Here is a 21,947-nt window from a genome sequence, read left to right as displayed (position 1 = left end):
ACAGTATCTGAAACCATTGATTTTAATCTAGATCAAATGACTATTAGCAGAATTCAATGTAATACACAAATCCCGTCACTTTTCCAAAAAGACATTAAGTTCTATTTATTTCTTTAAGTTATTTATATACCGCCTATCAATGGAGGTTGTCTAAGCAATTTACATTCAGGTACTCAAGCATTTATCCCTATTTGTCCCGGTGGGCTCATAATCCATCTATCTGACTTTATCTATTCTAGTTAGATAAGGACAATTGATTGCTTGAATTCTGTACCTGGGACCAGCCATCACATAATAGTAGCACATAAAGACAAAACTCTCGGGTGTGTGTAATCAAGTTAGAAAAGGAGATGCAGTCTGCAGAGAAGTGTTATAAAATCATGAAAATAGCTGGGTAGTTCTGAATGAAGGTTTATGCCATTGTGGCTGATATTTTGGGAACAGACATTAATTTCTTATTATTTGAAAGTCCTTAATTCTTTCAGCTAACATTTCAAAGTCTACAAAGAGTATTTTTGATTTTTTAATTATAGTAGCACTAAATGTTATTGTAAATACTCAATATAAATACTCCACTCAAGGAGAATATGCCACAGCGACAGGATGCTGGTGAGACAGAGCAAGCAGCTCAGTGAGTACTTTATTTAGAGACTTTTAAGAAATACTGCAGTCCACTTGTGGAGTGCCCTATTGCGCAAAAATGGGAAGGAGAGCTGCAGAGTAGAGTTTCCACTCGTGAGGTTGATTACCAAGGAATTCTGCTCCCCCTGAATGTAGACTGCCTTTAAGAAAATGTTGTGCACAGTCGCCCAAAGCCAGATTTTCTGAGCTTCCTGACATAGCAGGAGAGAGCCCTTGCCTACTTGCTTGTTTATGTAGTTCATTGCTACTTGATTGTCCGTGCAAAGGAGGAGAACTTGAGGGCTCAAGAGATGTTGGAAAGCTTTGAGTGCATAATACATCGCTCTGAGCTTGAGTAAATTGATGTGAAATTTGCACTTCCTGGTGGACCAATGACCCTGGGTCTGAAGGCCGTCCATGCACAAGGGGATGCATCCATCATTATTATCTTTCGATGAGGAAGCAAGTGGAAAAGACGACCTCTGGACAGATTGGAAGAGGTCATCCACCAGTGAAGCGACTGTTGAAGAGACAAGGTTACAGAAATATGCTGAGAGAGACGATCTGTCGCTTGAGACCACTGAGAAGTGAGGACCCATTGAGGAGTGCAAAGATGCAGCCTGGCAAGTGGTGAAACATGGACTGTGGAGGCCAGGTGGCCTAGGAGAACCATCATGTGCCTCGCTGAGATCGTGTTGATGTAAAACAACTGCTGATGTCGGAGAGGAAGTTCCGGGCCAGCCAGGCAGCGATTGGTTGGTCTGAAACTTCCTCTATGATGTCAGAATTGATGCCGGGGGGGGGGGGGGGGGGGGAGAGAAGCTGGTCGGCCTGGCATCGGGATAGCAAATGTTGTCCATGGAAAAGCAGGTAGAATGCGAAGGCAATGTGAGTCGATCACGGAGCCAGGGATGGGCTCTGCGATCGACTTGCGTTGCATTCGTGATCGACCTTTTGGGCACCCCTGCTCTTGAGAAACACATCAAAAGGGCCTGGGATAGGCACGTGGAATCTCTCAGAGAGAGAAAGAGATAATGATTACCGTGGATGGGCAGACTAGATGGGCCATTTGGCCTTTATCTGCCATCATGTTTCATGTTTCTAAAAGGACTGAGCAGGTTTTTGCTGAGCAGCCGATTGGGATTTTGTCTGATGTGGTTGCTTCTTCTGCCTTTTTGGTGGAGGATGAGGAGGAGCAGAAGCCTTGGCAGAGAACCTGCGTTGGTAGGAAGAAGCAGGTTTAAAAGGTTGAGCAGGACCTTTCTTCTTAGGTTTAACTAAAGTGTCCCATCTGGTTTCATGGGCAGAAAGCTTTTGTGTGGCAGTGGCAGTAGATGGTCCAAAGAGCTCGTCACTCAGACTCCATGGAGCATTAGCAAGATGGTTTTGGTGATTAACATCTAGGTTAGACATTCTAAGCCACGCCAACCATCTCATGGCCACTGACATGGCCGCTACTCTGGAGGTAAGCTCAAATGTGTCGCAAGCTGACCGTACCATCTACTTAAGCAACTGGAAGACAGTGGAGAGAAAATGTTGGAATCCCTTGTTCTTGCGGGCAGGAACATATTTCTGGTATGCAGAAAACTGCTTAACCAGATGTTTTAGATAACAGGAAAAATAAAAATTGTAGTTTCCTGCCCTATTGGCAAGCATTGAGTTTTGATATAGACACCTGCCAAATTTATCCATGGTACGGCCCTCTCTGTCAGGAGAGACGGAGGCATAGACACTAGTTGCAGATGACTTTTTGAGAATAGACTCTACCATGAGGGATTCATGTGGCAATTGTGGTTGTAAAATCCAGGGAAAGCAACCATCTTATACAGAGACTCAAGTTTCTTAGGTGCCACCGGGATAGAAAGAGGAGTCTCAAAGTTCTTATAAAAGATATCCCGTAAGATGCGATGTAAAGATAATTTTAGCATCTCTTTGGGATCGTAGTCCAGTCTCTATATATTCTTTACTATATTTAGAATCGGCCTCCAAAGTAATTGAAAGATCTTTTCCCATCTGACGAATAAATTTAGTAAAAGAAATTTTCTCCAATGGGGAAGATGCTCTAGTGCAGTGGTCTCAAACACGCAGCCCACGGGCCACATGTGGCTCTCCAGGTGCTATTTTGCGGCCCGCAGTCTGGACGCGATGATCAACTGCTCCCTTGCTGCAGTTGATTGTTCCGGTGAAAGCTGCAGCCGCCGCCGGCTCCTGGTGCCATCCACACCAGCATTTCTCTTCCCCCTTCCCTTGTGGAGCAGCAGCGTGTCTGGCCGGATCAGTCATCGTTCCGTTCAAAGCTGCGGGTAGCGGCTCCTCGCGCTATCCACTCCTTCTTCGGAAGCCTCTCTGACATCACAATATCAGAGAGGCTTCAGACGCAGGCACGGATCTCGCGAGGAGCCCCCACCCGCGGCTTTGAACGGAACAATCGACTGAGCAAAGGAGCTGACCAGACATGCTGCTGCTTCACAAGGAAGGGAACGGAAGGGGAGGGGATAGAGAAATGCTTCTGCTGCATAGGAAAGGGGGACCCTAGGGAAATGCTGCTGCTGCTGCACAGGGAAAGGGAGAGGGAGGGAAGGGGGAAGAGAAATGCCTCTCCTGCACAGGAAAGGGGGAAGGGAAATGCTGCTGCTGCACCACAAGGAAAGGGAGGGGGAGGGAAAGGGGAAGAGAAATGCTTCTGCTGCACAGGAAAGGGGAAGGGAAATGCAGCTTCTGTTGCTGCTGTACCCAATTGGGGAAAGAGAGGGAAGGAAGGAGAAGGAAGACAAGGGAGAGGGGAGGAACAAGAAATGGCAAGTTCATAGGAGGGAGGGAAGGAAAGGAGATACCAGACCATGAAGGGGGAGGGAGAGATGCTAGGGCATGGGGGAGGGAAGGAGATAGATTCCAGACCAGGGGAAAGGAAGGAAGGAAGGAGAGAGGGAGAGAAAGGAAGGAAAAAGATGTCAGACCATGGAAATAGGGATGGAAGAAGAGAGAGATAGAAGGGAAGGTAAGACATGGAAACGTAGATTTTGAAAAGAAAGCAGAAAAATTGAATATTAAATTAATGCCAAAGATGGATGCAAGGCAGAAAGTGAAGATGGAGAGAAAAACAGTCAAAGGACAAGAAGGCCCTGGAAACATAGTTAAAAGCACAGAAAAATAAAGTCACCAGCCAACAAAGGTAGGGAAAATAATTTTATTTTCAATATAGTGATTGAAATGTGTCAGTTTTGAGAAAGAAAAGATATTAAACTTTAAATGTGAGGGCTGCTGAAAAAGTACTTGGAGACTTACACCCTAAATTGCGAGATCCTAGCAAGGACTGTTGCGGAACGGGATTTAGGGGTAATCATCAGTGAAGACATGAAGACTGCCAATCAAGTGGAGCGGGCTTCATCTAAGGCTAGGCAGATCATAGGATGTATATGTAGGAGTTTCGTCAGCCGTAAGCCTGAAGTCATTATGCCGTTGTATAGATCCATGGTGAGGCCCCATCTGGAGTACTGCGTACAATTCTGGAGGCCTCATTACCGCAAGGATGTACTGAGGCTTGAGTCAGTCCAGCGAATGGCCACCCGGATGGTCTCGGGACTCAAGGATCTCCCGTACGAGGAACGGCTGGATAAATTACGCCTATACTCACTCGAGGAACGCAGAGAGAGGGGAGACATGATCGAGACGTTCAAATACCTCATGGGCCATATCGAGGTAGAAGAGGATATCTTCTTTTTCAAAGGTCCGACGGTGACAAGAGAACATCCATGGAAAATCAGGGGCGGTAAATTGCATGGCGACACCAGGAAATACTTTTTCACTGAAAGAGTGGTTGATCGCTGGAATAAACTTCCACTTCAGGTGATCGAAGCAAGCAAGCAGCGTGCCTGATTTTAAGAAGAAATGGGATCGTCACGTGGGATCTCTACACAGAGTTAAATACGGAAGGGTCATTAGGGTGGGCAGACTAGATGGGCCGTGGCCCTTATCTGCCGTCTTTTTCTATGTTTCTATGAAGGGCCGCAGAAAAAATAGTTAATGTCTTATTAAAGAAATGACAATTTTGCATAAGGTAAAACTCTTTATAGTTTATATATCTTTCCTTTTAACTGTTAAAGGAAAGTTTTATAAACTATAAAGAGTTTTACCTTATGCAAAGTTGTAATTTCTTTAATAAGACATTAACTATTTTTTCCTGCGGCCCTCCAAGTACCTACAAATCCAAAATGTGGCCCCGCAAAGGGTTTGTGTTTGAGACCACTGCTCTAGTGGGAGACCTTTGTGGAGAACCTGACATAGAAGAATCAGCCGGGGTCAGAATCTCCCAGTAAGTATGAATATTGTAACATTGATGGGGATCGATGTAAGGATCGGTGCCGATGGTCTGGTGTTGGGGTCTCAATGTGTTTATGCTTATGTGAGACCTTCCCTGAGAGTACTGGTCGGAAAGACTGTGTGGAAGGAGATCAGTGCCGGGAGGATGGATGAGTCGACCCCCGTGTTGAAGACCTGGAACGTCGAGTTGAATCCTTCTTGCACACCAGTGGAGTAGGTACGGTGTCTGTGGTTGGTGTCGTGACATGCTCAGATTGGACCTGCACCGGGAGAGTCGGGATCAACACCGGAAGCAATTGTGTCGGGACCAACATTTGAAGATGCTCCCTTAGTTCCTCTCGAAGCAAGGCATTAATTTTTTTCTTCAAGGAAAGAACCGGTACTGGGGGCTTTTTAGCTGGTATCACTGGTGAAGCGACACGGTCAGGTGAGGAGGATGCCGATGTAGAGGCACTCACTGATATCGGGACCATGCGTTTATGGGACTTTTGCGAGGTCGGCATGACTTGACTCAATGCAACTTTGACTTGCGTCCCGGAGGGGGAAGGGGAAGGCTTCTTAGCCGGCTTACCTAATGGGATGGTGTAGTGCGACACCGGAATTAGTGCCGGTGCCTCTCCTGCCAATGTCAAAGTCTTCGGAGTCGATTTAGTTGATGAGGCAGCTGGTGTCCATGTCGGTTCTGCTTCCATGCTTACACCGAAGAGTTTTTGGTGCTGTAAAAGACGGTTGCGAAAAGTTCTTTTCTGTAAATAAGAACAGTTTTTGCATTTCTTTATAGAGTGCTCGGGGCCGAGACACTGTAGGCACCAAGAATGCGGGTCGGTGACCGAGATAGGCTGAGCACAGCAACGGCACTTTTTAAAACCCATCAGCAGGCGTGACATGGACGGGAACACCGCCTCAGTGAAATTAATGGCTGAGGTGGTTTGAAGGCCCTACCAGGCCAAAAAACCGCAGATGGTAAAAAAAGAAAGAAGAATTTTTTTTTACTTTCTTTGGACAAAAAGAGAAATAAAAGAAGAAGAAAATGACTAAAAAGTCACAAACCACAAGAGTGGGAAGGCAATAAAAATTTCAACAGCTGTTGAAACGCGTCTTCTTAGCTCCACGGAAACTAAAAAAAATGAGTGACCGCGCGCCTACGTCGGGTGGGAAGGCACACACGCCTGAGCGGTGCAGGCTATCGCAAATTTTCTCAAGTCTTAAAGTGGTGATGTATTTTTGAAGTGTCCGTATCGGGGCTCCATCAGTGATGTCACTCATATGCTGCCTACTTGTCCTGGGATGACAGTTTTGTGGTATGTATATTTAAGTGTCTTGTGTATTTTTTATATTTTTAAAATTATATATGTAATGTAATTTGCCTTGTATAATGGCAGAATATAAATAGACTATAAACTTACTGGTACCTAAATATCAATGCAGGTGGGAGTAGTTGGATCATTGTATGTTGATTGAGACTTGAGAAGTTTTTGTAAATTGTAAATTGTTGTATTACTGTTTTGTAAATTTTATTCAGTTGATTTTGTAATTTGGCTTTTGAATTAAATAAAAATATAAAAAAAGAAGCAGCTGATTAGTTTGAGTTGATAATTTCCTTGATGATAAAAGCATATAATCAGGCTCTGTGGTTTCTCTGCATTTGGCTTTCAGAGTGAAACTACCTTATCTATTTTAACTAGGGGCTATGGGAAGAGGAAGGTAGTAAGGCATTGGAGTAGGACTCAGTCTGAAATTATATGGACTATTGAAAGAACCAGAATAAAAATACAAATATATAGTAGGAATGAATTGGTTCATAGTTTATTTGAAATAATATTGTTAAGAGTTCCATGAATAGCTTATTGTACTACTTCATAAACAAGTACCTTTTTTCTGCACTGCTGGGACCAGAAGGCAGCTGAAGGTAGAGGTAGAGTTTTTCTATGTCTGTAAACTTCTCAACTTCTTGCTGAACAGGGAAGAAACAGACAAGGTTAACTAAATTATAATAAAATTTTACACAAATAGTACTAAATATTGACAGTACAGATGACAATCTGAAATGGCTGCCTTTCTGGTCTTCACTGTCAGACCAGTTACTATGCCTAACTGTTTTGTCTTTTAATGCTTGTTTACAACCTAAGCTCCTGGCTGTTTCCCTAGTGTCTTCTGTCTCAGGATCAAGGTTGGAGTGGATTTTCACAATAACACTATAGTTAAGAAGTAGGACTAGTGCCAGGCAGATTTCTATGGTCTGTGTCTCAAAATTAGCAGGGAGAAACAAATTAATGAAGTGGACCTGTGCAGAGTGCTAGATTCAACTCTGGCCACCTTACTGGGCAGACTAGATGGACCATGCTGGTTTTTATCTGCTGACATTTACTATGTTTCTACTATGTAAATAATGTACTCGTTTACTTTTCTGCTAATAGAATTAAAATAATGTGGGCCTGTTTTACAAAACCGAGCTAGTGGCTGCTGTGCAGTAAAGCCCCCAAAGCCCATAGAGATTTAAAGGGCTTCGGGGCTGTTGCCGCATAGCTTTGTAAAACAGGCCCTGTGTTTCTCTTTTCCTGTTGGGTCCTCAATACAAAGACTAACTTCCTGTTTCCGGTTGCGTCTGAGGAGAAGTCTCAAGCAGCCAGCCAGCCACATGCAACTTCAGAAAATGCTCCGGCTGCTTGTTAAGAGAAAAATTACCAGGGAAGGTAAGGACAAGAGAGGGAGGGAGATGCCAGACTGCGCGATCAGATTTTAAGTATTTTGCACACGTTCCCTCAATTAACTGCAGGGAGAAGCACATTCACCCCTCCACCGGGCGGTGAATGGCATTGTCCCCGTACCTGCGGCGACCAAGTTTTTTTTCGTCTCCATTTCGGCGGGTAAGCCGCGGGTAACATTCACCATGTCATTTTCTAGGTGGACCTGAATGCCAAACCCAGGAACCCTTCCAGCCTCTGAAGACTTAACATCTTGAGTCTGGCTGATCTGTAAACCTCTTTCTGGAGTTTAGACAGTACATTCTATGAAAAGCAACAAGTTTTCCTCCAACTTAACCCTCTGCTGCCCTGCCATGATATTTTTTCTTTTTTTAATTTGTAAAGATAAACTCATCATAATAAATTTTCAAGATGACATCTAAAGGAGCAGCCTTGCAGTCTCAAAAGTTCATGTAATAGGTAGCTCAAAACCTAGTGGAAACAAAAAGCTATACTACATTGTTGGGCTACATCGTTCTGTGGCAGAAGAGGGTCTCTAAGTGAGAAGTTCAGATAAAGCACAGTTACTTACCATAACAGGTGTTATCCAGGGACAGCAGGCAGATATTCTCAACATGTGGGTGACGTCACCGACAGAGCCCCCTAACGTTTTCGCAAGTAGACTTGTTTGAAGACCTTCAAGCTTGCGATTGGCCCGCGCATGCACGCGTGCCCCTCCCGCCCGGTCTAGGGCATGCGTCTCCTCTGCGTGTCCTCAGTTCAGATAGCTAGCAAAGAAGCCAACCACGGGGAGGTGGGTGGGTTGCGAGAATATCTGCCTGCTCTCCCTGGATAACACCTGTTACGGTAAGTAACTGTGCTTTATCCCAGTACAAGCAGGCAGCATATTCTCTACATGTGGGAGACCTCCAAGCTAACCAAAATGGTATGGAGGGAGAGTTGGCAATTTAGGACAGATTTTGCAAAACGGACTGGCCAAAATGGCCATCATGCCTGGAGAAAGTATACAGACAGTAGTGCGAGGTAAACATATGAACCGAGGACCAAGTGGCAGCCTTACAGATTTCTTCAAGCGAAGTCGAGCAGAGGAAATCAAGAGACGCTGCCATCGCTCTTACCCTGTGGCCAGTGACTCGACCCGGGAGGGAGAGACCAGCCTGAGCGTAACAAAAAGAGATACAAGCGGCCAACCAGTTAGAAATGGTCCACCTAGAAACAGAATGACCCAAGCGATTAGGATTGAAAGAGATGAACAGCTGGGAAGCAGTACGATGAGGAGCGGTGCGCTTCAAGTAGAAGGCCCAGCACATGCTTACAATCAAGAGAATGCAGAGCCACCTCTTCAGGGTGAGAATGAGGCTTCGGAAAAAACACAGGGAGAACAATGGATTGGTTGATGTGAAACTCAGAAACAACCTTAGGCAAGAACTTAGGATGGGTACGGAGAATCACCTTATCATGATGGAAGACAGTGAAAGGAGGGTCCGCTACCAAGGATTGAAGCTCACTGACCCGACGGGCAGAAGTGAGAGCAATAAGAAACACAACCTTCCAAGTAAGATACTTCAAGTGAGCCCGCGCTAGCGGCTCGAACGGGGGTTTCATTAAGCGAGCAAGGACCACGTTAAGATCCCAAACCACAGGAGGAGGTTTCAGGGGCGGATGAACGTGGAAAAGGCCTTTCATGAAGCGGGAAACCACAGGATGAACAGAGAGAGGCACCCCGTCAATTAGCTGATGAAAAGCAGCAATGGCACTAAGGTGGACTCGAACCGAGGAGGACCAGCGCCAGACAAGTGTAACAGATAGTCAAGGACAGCAGACAAGGAGGCAGAAAATGGCTCCTGTTGTCGAGTAGCACACCAGGAAGAGAAACGGATCCACTTCTGATGGTAACATTGGCGAGTGGACTTCTTCTGAGACGCCTCCAGGACGTCCAGCACAGGCTGTGAGAACAAAGGCATTAAGTCTTGAGGAACCAAGCCGTTAAGTGCAGAGACTGAAGGTTGGGATGAAGCAAAGAACCTCGACTCTGCTTAAGCAGAGAAGGAAAAACAGGCAGAAGAAAAGGCTCCTGGGAACTGAGTTGCAACAGAAGGGAGAACCACGGCTGTCGGGGCCACCAAGGAGTTATCAGAATCATGGTGGCACTCGTGGACTTGAGCCTGACGAGAGTCTTCAGAATCAGAGGGAATGGAGGGAACGCATACAGAAACAGGTTCGTCCAATCCAGCAGGAAAGCATCCGCCTCGAGTCTGAGTGGAGTGTAGATCCTGGAGCAGAAGCAGGGCAACTTGTGATTGGGGGGACGCGAACAGATCAACGTCCGGAGTCCCCCAATGAGCAAATACCTGACGCACGGTCAAGGAATGGATGGACCATTCGTGAGGCTGCAGAAGACAACTCAACTTGTCCGCCAGACAATTGTGTTGGCCCTGAATATAGAACGCTCGAAGGAATATGTTGCGGCGGATGGCCCAATCCCAGAGCTGCAGCGCCTCCTGGCACAGTGACCGGGACCACGTTCCCCCCTTATTTGTTGATATAATACATGGCGACCTTGTTGTACGTGTGGACCAGCACCACTCGGTCGTGAAACAGGTGACAAAAAGCTTTCAGGGCGAGGAAGATCGCTCGAAGCTGTAACAGATTGATGTGACAAAGTCGGTCGGCACTGGACCAAAGACCCTGAGTGCGAAGACTGTCCAGATGAGCCCCCCCAAGCGCAGGCCGACGAGTCCGTCATCAGGACCTTCTGCGGAGGAGGAGCATGAAACAGAAAACCTCTGGAAAGATTGGAAGAGAGCATTCACCAACGGAGAGACTGCCTTAACAAAGGAGTCACGACAATAAGTCGAGAGACAGAGTCCCGATCCTGGTTCCATGGGGACGCTAGAGTTCATTGAGGAATACGGAGGTGAAGTCTAGCAAAAGGAGTCACATGAACCGTGGAGGCCATGTGACCTAGGAGGACCATCATGAGCCGAGCCGGGGCTGAAGACAGATGGGCTACCCTCCGGCATAAGCGAACAAGGGCCTCCTGTCGAGGCCAAGGCAAGAAGAAGTGGAGACGAACCGTGTCCAGGACCACTCCGATGAACTCCAGAGACTGGGACGGACAGAGCTGAGACTTGGGGAAGTTCATCTCGAAGCCGAGGCTCTGAAGGAGCAAGATGGTTTGATTCGTCGCTCGCAGAACTTCGTGGTGAGAGGACGCTTTGATCAACCAGTCATCGAGACATAGGGCCGCAGCAAACAACACGAGACATTTCGTGAAGACCCTCGGAGGGGCCGCCAGACCGAAGGGAAGAACATGATACTGGAGATGGAGATCCCCCACCTGGAATCTCAGATATCGGCGAGAGGCCGGTTGTATCGGAATGTGCGTGTACGCCTCCTTAAGGTCCAGTGAGCACAGCCAGTCCCCCTTGTCCAAGAGGGAGTACAAAATAGGAAGGGTGAGCATTCTGAACCGTTCAGAGCACGGAGGTCCAGGATTGGACACAGATCCCCCAACTTCTTGGGTACCAGAAAGTACCGGGAATAAAATCTGGTGTTCCATTAATCCGGGGGAACCTCCTCTACCGCCCGAAGGTGAAGAAGGGCCTGAACTTCCTGCAAAAGGAGAGGCAACTGAGACCGAGCAGAAGGAAAATTTTTTGGAGGTAGGTCTGGGGGTATGTGACTGAAGTGAAGGGTGTACTCCTCCCGGATGATGGAAAGCACCCAACTGTCGGTGGTAAGACCTTCCCACTGGGCATAGATATGATGGAGATGACCCCTGATGGGGGGGGGGAGAAGGCTCCATGAGGAAGGGAGCCCGAAGGCTCGGACTGGAATTGTCAAAAAGACGGCCCAGGCTTCGCTGGAGCGAGCAGCTGGGCCTTAGCTTGATGTTGCTGCTGTTGTTGAGGCCGCTTCGGAGGAGGCTGGGAGAACGCATGAGTAGATTTCTGCGGATACCTCCGGAGAGGAATTTTGTATTGCCAAGCCAGGGGGGCCTTCGGTTTAAGTTTCACCAGAGAGGCAAATGACCGTTCGTGGTCCGATAGGCGCTTGGTGGCCGCTTCGATAGATTCATCGAAGAGCTCATGACCCACACACGGGAGATTGGCAAGATGATCCTGTAGATTCTGATCCATATCCAGAAGACGGAGCCAAGCGAGGCGACGCATGGCGACCGCAAAGGCCTGACCCTCGAGGACAATTTGAAGGCGTCATAGGCCGCCTGGAATATATAGAAGTGGAGCTGGGAGAGGGTCTCCTCGAGGAGGCGAAACTCCTGACGCCGAGATTCTGGAATGCCCTCCCGGAATGATTGGAAGTTGTCCACACAGAACCCGAGGTAGGACGTGAAGAGAAAGTTATAGTTGAGGACACGATTTGCCATCATTGAGTTTTGGTAAAGATGGCAACCAAACTTGTCCATCGTACGGCCCTCTTGGCCCGGAGGGACGGCAGCGTAAACCTTTGAGGGGTTGGAATTCTTCAAGGAAGACTCAACCACCAAGGACTGATGAGAAAGCTGAAAACTTTCAAACCCCTTAACCGGAATCGCCCGGTAACAGGACTCCAACTTGGAGGGAATGGTCGTGACCGCATAGGGGGTCTCCAGGTTTCGGAGAAAGGTTTGCCGGAGAACCTGGTGCCAAGGCAAGCATAACGCCTCGTGGGGCAGATGATCAACACCCATCTCCTCCAGATATTCCTGGGTATAACGGGACTCAGACTGGAGGTCCAGTTTCAAGGCCCTACCCATGTCAGAGATGAAACGAGTAAAGGAGGAGTGTCGAGAAGAAGACTCATCCTCCTGAGGAGACCCCGAGCGAGATCTGGGGGCAGCCAAGAAAGAGGGAGAAATTTCCCTTGAATAGTAAGCTGGGGCCTCGGAGTCCCGCGAATGGGAGTCTGAAGAGGCCCTACTAAAGTGTCTGGGTGGCGTCGAGGAACGTCCCCATGCTAGGTGGGCCGGGGAAGACCCCGGGGTCCGAGGAAGTAACTGGAAGTAACTGTCGACGCCTCGGGGAAGACTGGGTAAAGTTGAAGTCCTCCATCGGTTTCGAAGAAGGCCCCATAGTTATTTGCATTTATAATTAGTTTTTCCAAATCTTTGCCCCATAATGCCGCCTGGTAAGAGAGATGTTGATGGTGTCTTTTAAATTTACATCCTCTTACCGGTGGGGAGATGAACTTTGGGTGTGTACCTCTCTTGTGTCTATTGGTTGAGAAGTGGAAGAGGTCAATTATATATTGAGGGGCTAAACCGGATGCAAAAGCATTCCAGCTTGAACTTCACACATGCCTCCATCGGCAGCCAGTGCAGGAGTCGGTAGGAAGGGGTTATGTGATCTGACTTCTTCAACCCAAGGATCAACCTGACCGCAGCATTCTGCACCAGTTGCAGTCTCTGCATGTTCTTCTGGGAGATTAGCTCAACAATTGTAACCCTAAGAAATAATCTGCCAGTAAAAACAAAACTAAATTCCCGAAAACAAACTGGACAGAACTCTAGTTCTTGTGGAAAAAATGTTTGGAGAATGTATTTGAAAAATAAAGAAACAATAAAATTATCTTTAAATAATGGACATCAGTATGAGCCTTGGAAATACCCCACGAGGAACTAATTGGCTCAGGCAGAAACTCATTAGTGACTAGCACTAGACCTTAAGTCTAAATAAGGACTGCCTCATACATCACAATGTCCCTTTTTTAATTTACAAATGATTGCTTTAAAGTCCTACTAACTTCAGTCAGCACAGGCATATTTTATACTTATTACTTTTCCATATAGTCCCACTGGTAGTGTTCGATTCTCTGGTGTGCTAACTGGGTTGTTTTGGTGGATGATGAATTTTACAGCAGGTAAAACACATTGTACCAAACATACAATACAGTCTGATTTCAAATCAGTAGATTCCAATATAGCTTAAAACTGCAATTTTAGCAAAAGGAACTAACAAAAAACAGAGTTCAAGTTAATAAAGCTGGTACAACAGACAAACAGTAGTGTGTTAATTTAGCTTGCAAAAAAACTCACCAAAATGTAGTCCACTTTGGATTGTACGATTTTGCTGGGGGGGGAGAGAAAACAGAAATAGGTTACCGTAATTTCCTCAATATTACAATAATTTATACTAAACATAGATCTGTAGTTGCTCCTATATTTCAATACTTGCATGAACTTGTAGAATATCTTTCATAATTAGCCAACTAGGTGACCAGAAAATCAATCATAAACAATTAGAATTGCAGACTATAATTACTTACTAATTTGCAAGCCTACACAAGCCATTCCAAGAGTCTACCAAAATGAGGCATGCAGGATGGTACAATAGCGTAAATATTTTGACTTTGCTTTCTATAATAGAGTTTGAAAACTGCGACCCTTATTCTAGACTTGAATCAAATGACTCCTGAGTGAGGTCATATGAGGTAAACACTGCTCCTGTCAATGACACCACATTAGTTAATGAAACTTCTGCATGAACTTTCATCCCAGGACACGGAACACCCAGCCAACAGTATCGGTATCTTTATTTATTTTATTACAGGCTCATAATTACTGGCAATACTGGTAGTTGGAGTACAATACATTTGGTTCTCTGTTATCCAATTTAGACTCTCCTCCACCAGATATAAACAGTCACCTCTAATGGGAAAAGGCCTGGCAACACCTTCATAGACATTTGTGAAGACAAATATAAGAGAACTAGAAACATTAACTACAATAATTACAAGATGGATGTGACCTGTTCCACATTATGTACAGAGAATTAGCTCAGAGATGAGATCAGAAATCACATACCATGATTTCTTTGACAGCCAATTATTCTATTCACTAGTTACAGTTATTTTATTTGATACTAATGTTTTAGCCTGTTACATTAACGGGTGCTAGAGTAGATGTCTGTCTGTTTTGTTTTGTTTTTTTTAATTTGTCTCTCTCTCCTTGGACGCTGTCATTCTTTCTGTCTGTGTCTTTCCCTGGCCCCCTGTCTGTCTATCTTTATTTCTAACTCTATCCTCAATCCTGCATGTGGCCTTTTTTCTTTCTCCTCCCCACTTCCTTCCAACATCTGCTCCCCCTGTCCTCCACACTTCCATTCGGTGTGTCTCCCTCTTTCTACCCCTTCCATCTACTGTTCACCCTCTGTCTTGCCCCTCTCTTCTCTTTCCATCCACTGTCCGCCCTCTCTCTCTCTCTGTTCCATATGGCCTCTCTCCATCTCCTCCTTCCTTTTCCCTTGGTCTGGCATACCTTCCTCCTTCCCTCCAAGCCATTCTCTCCCCCTCTGCTCCCTTTCCTCATTTAACTACTTCATTGGTCAGCAGCAGCATTCACAATTCATTGCTGTTGCTGGCTTCTCTCTAGCCGGTCCTATCTTCATGAAAACAGGAAGTAGGCGGGACCGGCCAGAGAGGAAGGCCTGAAGCCAGCAACAGCAGCGAATTGTAAACGCTGCTGCTGCTGCCTGAAGCACCCGAGGCAGACGCTTCTCTCCCCTCCCAGCCCAACCCCCGCTGACTCTGCGACCCTCCCAGCAAGATGACTTTAATATCAAACCTCCCTCCAGCGTTGGCAGCTGCAGCACGCTAAACAGGCTGCTTCGCGGCTTTCTTTTGCCGTTGAGTCCCTCTGTCACGTCATTGATGATGTCATCAGTGACACGGCAGAGGGACTCAACTGCAGGAGAAAGCCCGAAGCAGCCTGTTTAGCGTGCTGCGGCTGCCAACGCTGGGGGAGGTTTGTGCCGATATGTGCAGAACCGGTATGTCCCTCCCCCTCCAGTACGTGTGCAGCACTTTGCGCAGCGCATCCTCCCACGATCCTGGGTCAGCCACAGCGCTCCAGTGTGGGCCCTAACCGCGCATCCGCTCTCCTGCCTGCCACGGACCTACGGATCACGGAAGCACGCAGGCAGGAGTGCGCATGCGCGGCTAGCGTTTTATTATATAGGATACCATCATTTTTAACAAAAAAGTCAAATCAAAGCAGTGTACAATTAAAAAAAACAAAAAAAAACAGTGGGCAATATTTAAAAGAAACAAATTAACCAAACTAGACACAAGAGAACAAAAAGGGCAGGAAAGGTTTACAATATCTTAAGGGAAAAACAGGCAGGATAGGAACAAGAGGGTAGGATGCAAAAAGAATAGGAAAAAAGAAAAGTAAAGCTAAGTGTAAGATGGAGACTACCTTTATTTTGACGTTACAACATGTTGCCGGTGGCGGTAGTTATTTAGCGATCCACTCCTGCTACCACTCATTGGTCTTCTCTCCACTGTGGCCCGCCCTGCTGAATTAAGGACAAATTGTTCCACTCACCCCTGGATTATCACTGATAAGTATTTTTCTTTTCTATAGATCAATCACTTCCTATAACATCCAATCAAGATGACTTTTATTCAGTGTAATCACTGTGGTGCTTTAGTTCCAAGGCACACATAAGAACCGCCATCTCCGGATCAGACCTTCAGTCCATCAAGTCCGGCGATCCGCACACACGGAGGCCCCGCCAGGTGTACACCTGGTGTAATTTTAGTCACCCATATCCCTCTATGCCTCTCGTAAGGAAATGTGCATCTAGTTTACTTTTGAATCCTAGGACGGTGGATTCCACAATAACCACCTCTGGGAGAGCATTCCAGGTGTCCACCACTCGCTGAGTGAAGCAGAACTTCCTGATATTTGTCCTGAATTTGTCCCTCCCCAGCTTTAGTCCATGTCCTCTTGTCCGTGTCACATTGGACATTGTAAATAACTTATTTTCCTGCTCTATTTTGTCGATTTCTTTCAGTATTTTGAAAGTCTTGATCATATCCCCTCGTAGTTTCCTTTTCCCAAGGGAGAACAATTCCAGTCTCCTTAGTCGTTCCTCGTATTCCAAGTTCTCCATACTTTTAACCAGCTTTGTTGCATGTCTCTGCACCCTCTCCTGCAGTTTTATATCCTTCTTTAGGTTGGGACACAGTATTCCAAGTGTGGTCTGACCATTGCTCTATAAAGCGGCATTATAACCCTCTCTGATCTACTCGTGATTCCCTTCTTTATCATGCCTAACATCCTATTTGCTTTCTTTGCCGCTGCCGTGCATTGTGCCAATGGTTTCAGGGTCCTATCTATCAGTACACCCAGGTCCTTTTCTTGTTCGCTCTTACCCAGAGTTGTACCTGACATTTTATACTAGTGTTCCTTGTTCTTTCTGCCTAAATGCATTACTTTGCACTTTTCCACATTAAACTTCATCTGCCATTTCTCTGCCCATTTCTCTAACTGACACAAGTCACTCTGGAGTTCCTCGCTATCCTTCTGCGATCTGATTGCCTGGCATAGCTTTGTATCGTCTGCAAATTTGATGATCTCACTGGATGTTCCTTCTTCCAGGTCATTGATGAAAATATTAAATAAGATGGGCCCAAGTACCGAGCCCTGGGGCACACCGCTAGTCACTTTCTCCCAGACTGAGAACTTCCCATTTATGCCCACTCTCTGCTTTCTGTTCTCCAGCCATTTGCCTATCCATCTTAGAATATCTCCCTCTATTCCATGGCTTTGTAGTTTCCTGAGAAGTTTTTTATGTGGAACCTTGTCGAACGCTTTCTGGAAGTCCAATGTCCACCGGTTCTCCACTATCAATTTGTTTGTTCACTGTCTCAAAAAATTGAAGTAAATTCGTCAAACATGATTTCCCTTTCCTGAAGCCATGTTGACTGGCTCTCATCAGGTCGTGTGTATCCAAGTGCCGGACTATGCTATCTTTAATCAGTGCTTCAACCATCTTTCCAGGGACAGACGTAAGACTCACAGGTCTGTAGTTGCCGGGTTCTCCTCTTGATCCTTTTTTGAAAATTGGCGTGACGTTCGCTATCTTCCAGTCATCCAGTATCTGTCCAGTTCTAATTGACAGGTTGGCAGGTTTTTGCAATAGTTCTCCATTTTCAACCTTCAGTTCTTTTAAGACTCTCGGGTGAATTCCATCTGGTCCAGGGGATTTGTCACTTTTAAGTTTGTCAATCTGGTAGTAAATCTGGTCTAAGTCCACTTCTACTGTGGCGAGGCTGTCCTCTTTTACTCCTTTGAACATTTTCACTGCTTCTGGTATTGTTGCAGTGTCCTCCTTCGTAAAGACAGACGCAAAGAAGGAATTTAGTCTGTCTGCAATTTGTTTGTCTTCCTTGATGTACCCTTTTCTCCCCTGGTCGTCTAGCGGTCCTACCGCCTCTTTTGCGGGGTTTTCCCCTTTTATGTATCTAAAGAAGGGTTTGAAATTTTTGGCCTCCTGCGCTATTTTCTCCTTGTAGTCCTTTTTAGCATCCCTCACCGCCTTGTGACATTTCTTCTGATCATCTTTGTGTTTGTTCCATGCTTCGGTTGTTTTTGTGCGTTTCCATTTTTTAAGAGTCCTTCTTTTTTTATGGCTTCCTTTACCTCTCTAGTAATCCATGCCAGTTTTCCTTTGCCTTTAGTTTTCCTTTCTTTGGAAATCCGCGGAATGTAGAGATTTTGTGCTTCCGTGATACATTCCGCGGATTTCCAAAGAAAGGAAAACTAAAGGCAAAGAAGAACCGACATGGCTTACTAGAGAGGTGAAGACTTAGGGCTTGCCCCATCTGTCTTCAGCTTTCTAGTATTAAGGAGGAGCTCAGAAATCTTAAGCAGGAATTGAATGAAATCCACTGAACCATACCAATTTGCCACCACTGCCTCAAAGAGTAATGCAGTCAAGGAATAAATGGATCACTGTAGGGTCAGGCAGACTGCGACACGTGACACAGAAACATACACCCTCACAATTGCACCATTAGAGCATTGCAGTGCTCAAGAAAGAACTGAAATCTAACTGGAACCAGTGAAGGTAACTTATGAGGAAAAGCACTCATAAAGTAAGAGTAAGAAACTTCAAGCCAATAAATTATTACTTTTAGGGGATTCTATCATCAGAGGCATTAACATTGAAACACAAGACAAGGAACCTAAATAGTGAAGTGTCTCCCAGGATCCTCGGCTACTAGGAGTACCCAACAAATACTGTCTATAATTAAGGAAGAAATTAAAAAGTCTAAAGCTGATGTTGTTATCCATCTGGGAACAAATGACCTGGCCAACAACTCCACACTTGCAGCTCAGAAAGCCTTTCGGGAGCTTTGTGAGCTGCAAGTGCACCTTTTGTAAAGACTGTAGCTTTTTCCGAAGTGCTGCCAGCATATGGAAAGTGAGAGCAAAGAGTTAGAAACACAGAGGACTTCAATAGGTGGCTCAAAGCCTGGTATCATCAAGAAGGCTTTAGGTACATAGGAGAATGGGGAAATACATGGAAGGACAAGAAGCTATATTGTACTGAAGGGCTACATATTACTACAACAGGAAAAAGAATCCTTGCAGAGAAATTTAGACAATATGTTTCTAGGCATTTAAACTAGAAGGTGGGGGTGGCGTATGTATGAAGGACAACTATAGAGACCACCCCCAGCAAAAGACAAGATGTGATGGTAGTAAAGATTGCAACACAAAGAATATTAGCAACTCACTTCTTAGCGTTGCAATGGGAAGTGAAACGAAACAAAAAAAACTATACAAAAAAGATTACCGCTCCAGAGGCGTGATTCATCACGAGTACGCACCACACGACACAACCATCACCAAGGGGTACTACCAAGAGGTTATGCGTTGCCTTCGTAACGTTGAGATGCAAACAGCCGGACCTGTGGGCAGTGGACAATTGGCAGCTCCATCACAATAATGCACCTGCCCATTCTTCACATTTGATATGGAGTTTCCTGACCAAACACAACACACCTGTGATTTTTCAGGCTCCCTATTCTCCCAACATGGCTCCGTGTGACTTCCGGTTTTTCCCAAGCTGAAAATGCCCCTGAAAGGGACCAGATTTCAGTCAAGAAAAGACATCATGCAGAATGCAACGGACCAGTTGCAAGCAATCTCAAAAGAGGCTGCTTCCAACAGTGGCAGAACCATTGAAAGAAGTGTGTGGCAGCCTAAGGAGACTACTTTGAAGGAGATTAGTATAAGATTGTTGTATCTGAATATGAGTATTTTTTATGAATAAAGGTCTGATACTTTTTGAGCAGCCATCTCGCGAGCCCATGGTTTTAACCCGCGGGTTTAAAGCGGGGCTGCACTATGGCATGTTCTATTCTGTTCCAGAACACGCCGCAGTGCAGCCCCGCTTTAAACCCGTGGGTTAAAACCACAGGCTTTCGAGTAAAAATCAAAAGTAAAGCCTCAAAAAAATTACTTGCAAAAACTGATGTGAATTTAAAAAAAGAGATAAGACCAATGCGACCAGCATCGATGCCGATCTTATAACTCATTTAGCACAACAGTGGTTTCTGGCCACTATATAGCAACTGCTTGCACCAATTCAACACAGCCGCACTTTTGCTCTCTGCCAGAGCTTACGCTAGAAGGCTCACACTACAGTGCTTGTTCACGGAGGGCTAGCGCAAAGAAGATGGTCTGCACATGAGTCGGGATCACTCTGCAGCAGTACGTGTGGTCGGTGTGGGGTATGCCTCCGATAGCCCCCATTTGCATGAGGACAGTTGTGGATCAGTCTACCTGCCACGGATCGGTGAGATAAGTGAATCTAGCCCTATGTATTGAGAGAAAAAAATTAGAAAGCCACTCCAGGGGTCAAGGGGAACTACCTATGGCTCGTGGGTCTTGCAATGAAGAACACTATGGCCTAGATTCACTAACCTCATTTTTTTGTGCGATCTGTGGACGAGTCTTGCTGGGCGACCGTTCCTGCATTCAAATCATCTAGTCGGAAGCATGCCCACAAACACACCCACAGATTGCTGTTGAGCGATCGCGACACGTGCGCCTTCCTCTTCTAATCTCCCCTCACCCTGCATGTCAGCCTGTCACTCCCGGAGCATGGAACCTGCCTAAGCAGCCCTGCCCCGGCCTGGCCCTCTGCGCCTTCACCTCTGCCTTCCCTCCCCTTCTTGCCTCTGGTGTTTAAACCTGTGAGAAAGCGGAGGTGCACTGCGACGTGTCGAGGCGGCACTTCTCTTCGGTTCAGCTATTGTAAGCAACAGATACATGTGGCTGTATTATTAACTTTGAATTTCTAATACTTGCCATTTTCCAAGTTGAGCAGATTTTCACCTCTCAGTGTGAGAGAGCAAGAGAGAGCCCAGATGGCGTTTAAAAGTGTATTTTTCTCCTCCCCTTCCCTGTGCTGACCTCAATGCTGCCTGCTTCTTTCTTTAGACATTTTTCAAGCTGCTAGTGGAAAGCTCAGTCCCAGTGAGGTGAAATGGCCAACAATGCTGGGATGGGAGCTTGTACTGCCTCGCCACTGCTTTTTTTTTTCCTCCTAACTGCGTTTGCACAAGCAGGAGGAGGAAGGGAGAAGCCGCATGCTGGGAGGTGGACGGAAAGGCAGGCTTGCCGCTTGAACACACACGCAGGCAGGGTGGCAGAGAGCAGTTTTTTCAGGGCTGCAGGGCTGGGATTTCAGTGAGTGACTGGTCCTCAGCAGTCGCTTGGTTTTCGATCGGCCAGCCTAGTTGGTGCGCCTTAAATTGTTTAGTGAATCAAAGCCTTTCCTACTTTGCATGCCGTTTACCCTAATTTGCATCCGAAAATCGGATCAGAGTGGATGGGTCGGAGGGAAACTGGGTGGCAAAGGGCTTGCAAACCGATTGGTACATGATAGGTTTACTTAGTGAATCTGGGCCTATCTTAAGACGTGGAGCTGTTTTGGGATATTTGCAGAGACTCTAGTTTCTCTGTAATGGCTCCAAGTCTCTGGAACTCTTTCCCATTATATCTACGAACAGAAAAATCTCTGAAGTCATTTAAGTCTCACTTGAAGGCTTATTATTTCAAAATGGCATTTGAACCTAGTTCTTAATAGTTTGTCACTTCGCAGCTTGACTTGTGACTAGGGAGTCTTTACCTTTGCAATATTTTCTCATAATTCTGACTAGGTAGTTAATTTCCTTGTAACTTTTTCATATTACTTGTGACCAGGTAGTCTATTTGTTTATTTATTAGCTATTTATGACTGTCTGAAAGTAGGTTTGTAAACGCTGTGAAATGCTATGAAAATTTTTCTGTTCCTTCCTCTGAATTGTTTTCATTTATTGTTACTACTTTATATTATAATATTATGAATTTATTAAATTATTGTTTGAATTAAATGATGATTATATTTGAATAGTGGATTCTCTTATGATTGATTATATCTCCTATGCTGTGAATCCTTATGATTTATAGTTTTTCTCTCAGGTTTTCTTTTCTTTTGTTTATATAGCCCATTACATCTT

At 45.7% G+C, this 21,947-nt stretch overlaps 1 protein-coding gene across 5 annotated transcripts in view; it reads right to left on the bottom strand.

The window, feature by feature from the left end:
- RFX7 (regulatory factor X7) overlaps positions 1-21,947 on the bottom strand; it is a 309,205-nt gene that overhangs the window by 66,931 nt on the left and 220,327 nt on the right. For all 5 annotated transcript variants that reach the window (XM_033919544.1, XM_033919543.1, XM_033919545.1 and 2 more), the window contains 2 exons: positions 13,684-13,717; positions 6,813-6,895 (listed from right to left, as the gene is read on the bottom strand). Coding sequence is in view for 1 of the 5 variants with exons in the window: in XM_033919543.1 (XP_033775434.1) it covers positions 6,813-6,895; positions 13,684-13,717 (117 nt within the window). In the remaining 4 variants the exon portion in view is untranslated. The remainder of the gene's footprint in view (positions 1-6,812; positions 6,896-13,683; positions 13,718-21,947) is intronic.

This window comes from Geotrypetes seraphini, chromosome 14, assembly GCF_902459505.1.
Source record: "Geotrypetes seraphini chromosome 14, aGeoSer1.1, whole genome shotgun sequence".
Classification (NCBI taxonomy): domain Eukaryota; kingdom Metazoa; phylum Chordata; class Amphibia; order Gymnophiona; family Dermophiidae; genus Geotrypetes; species Geotrypetes seraphini.
The sequence above is the reverse complement of the archived record's forward strand: the minus strand, read 5'-3'. Positions and strand labels throughout refer to the sequence as shown.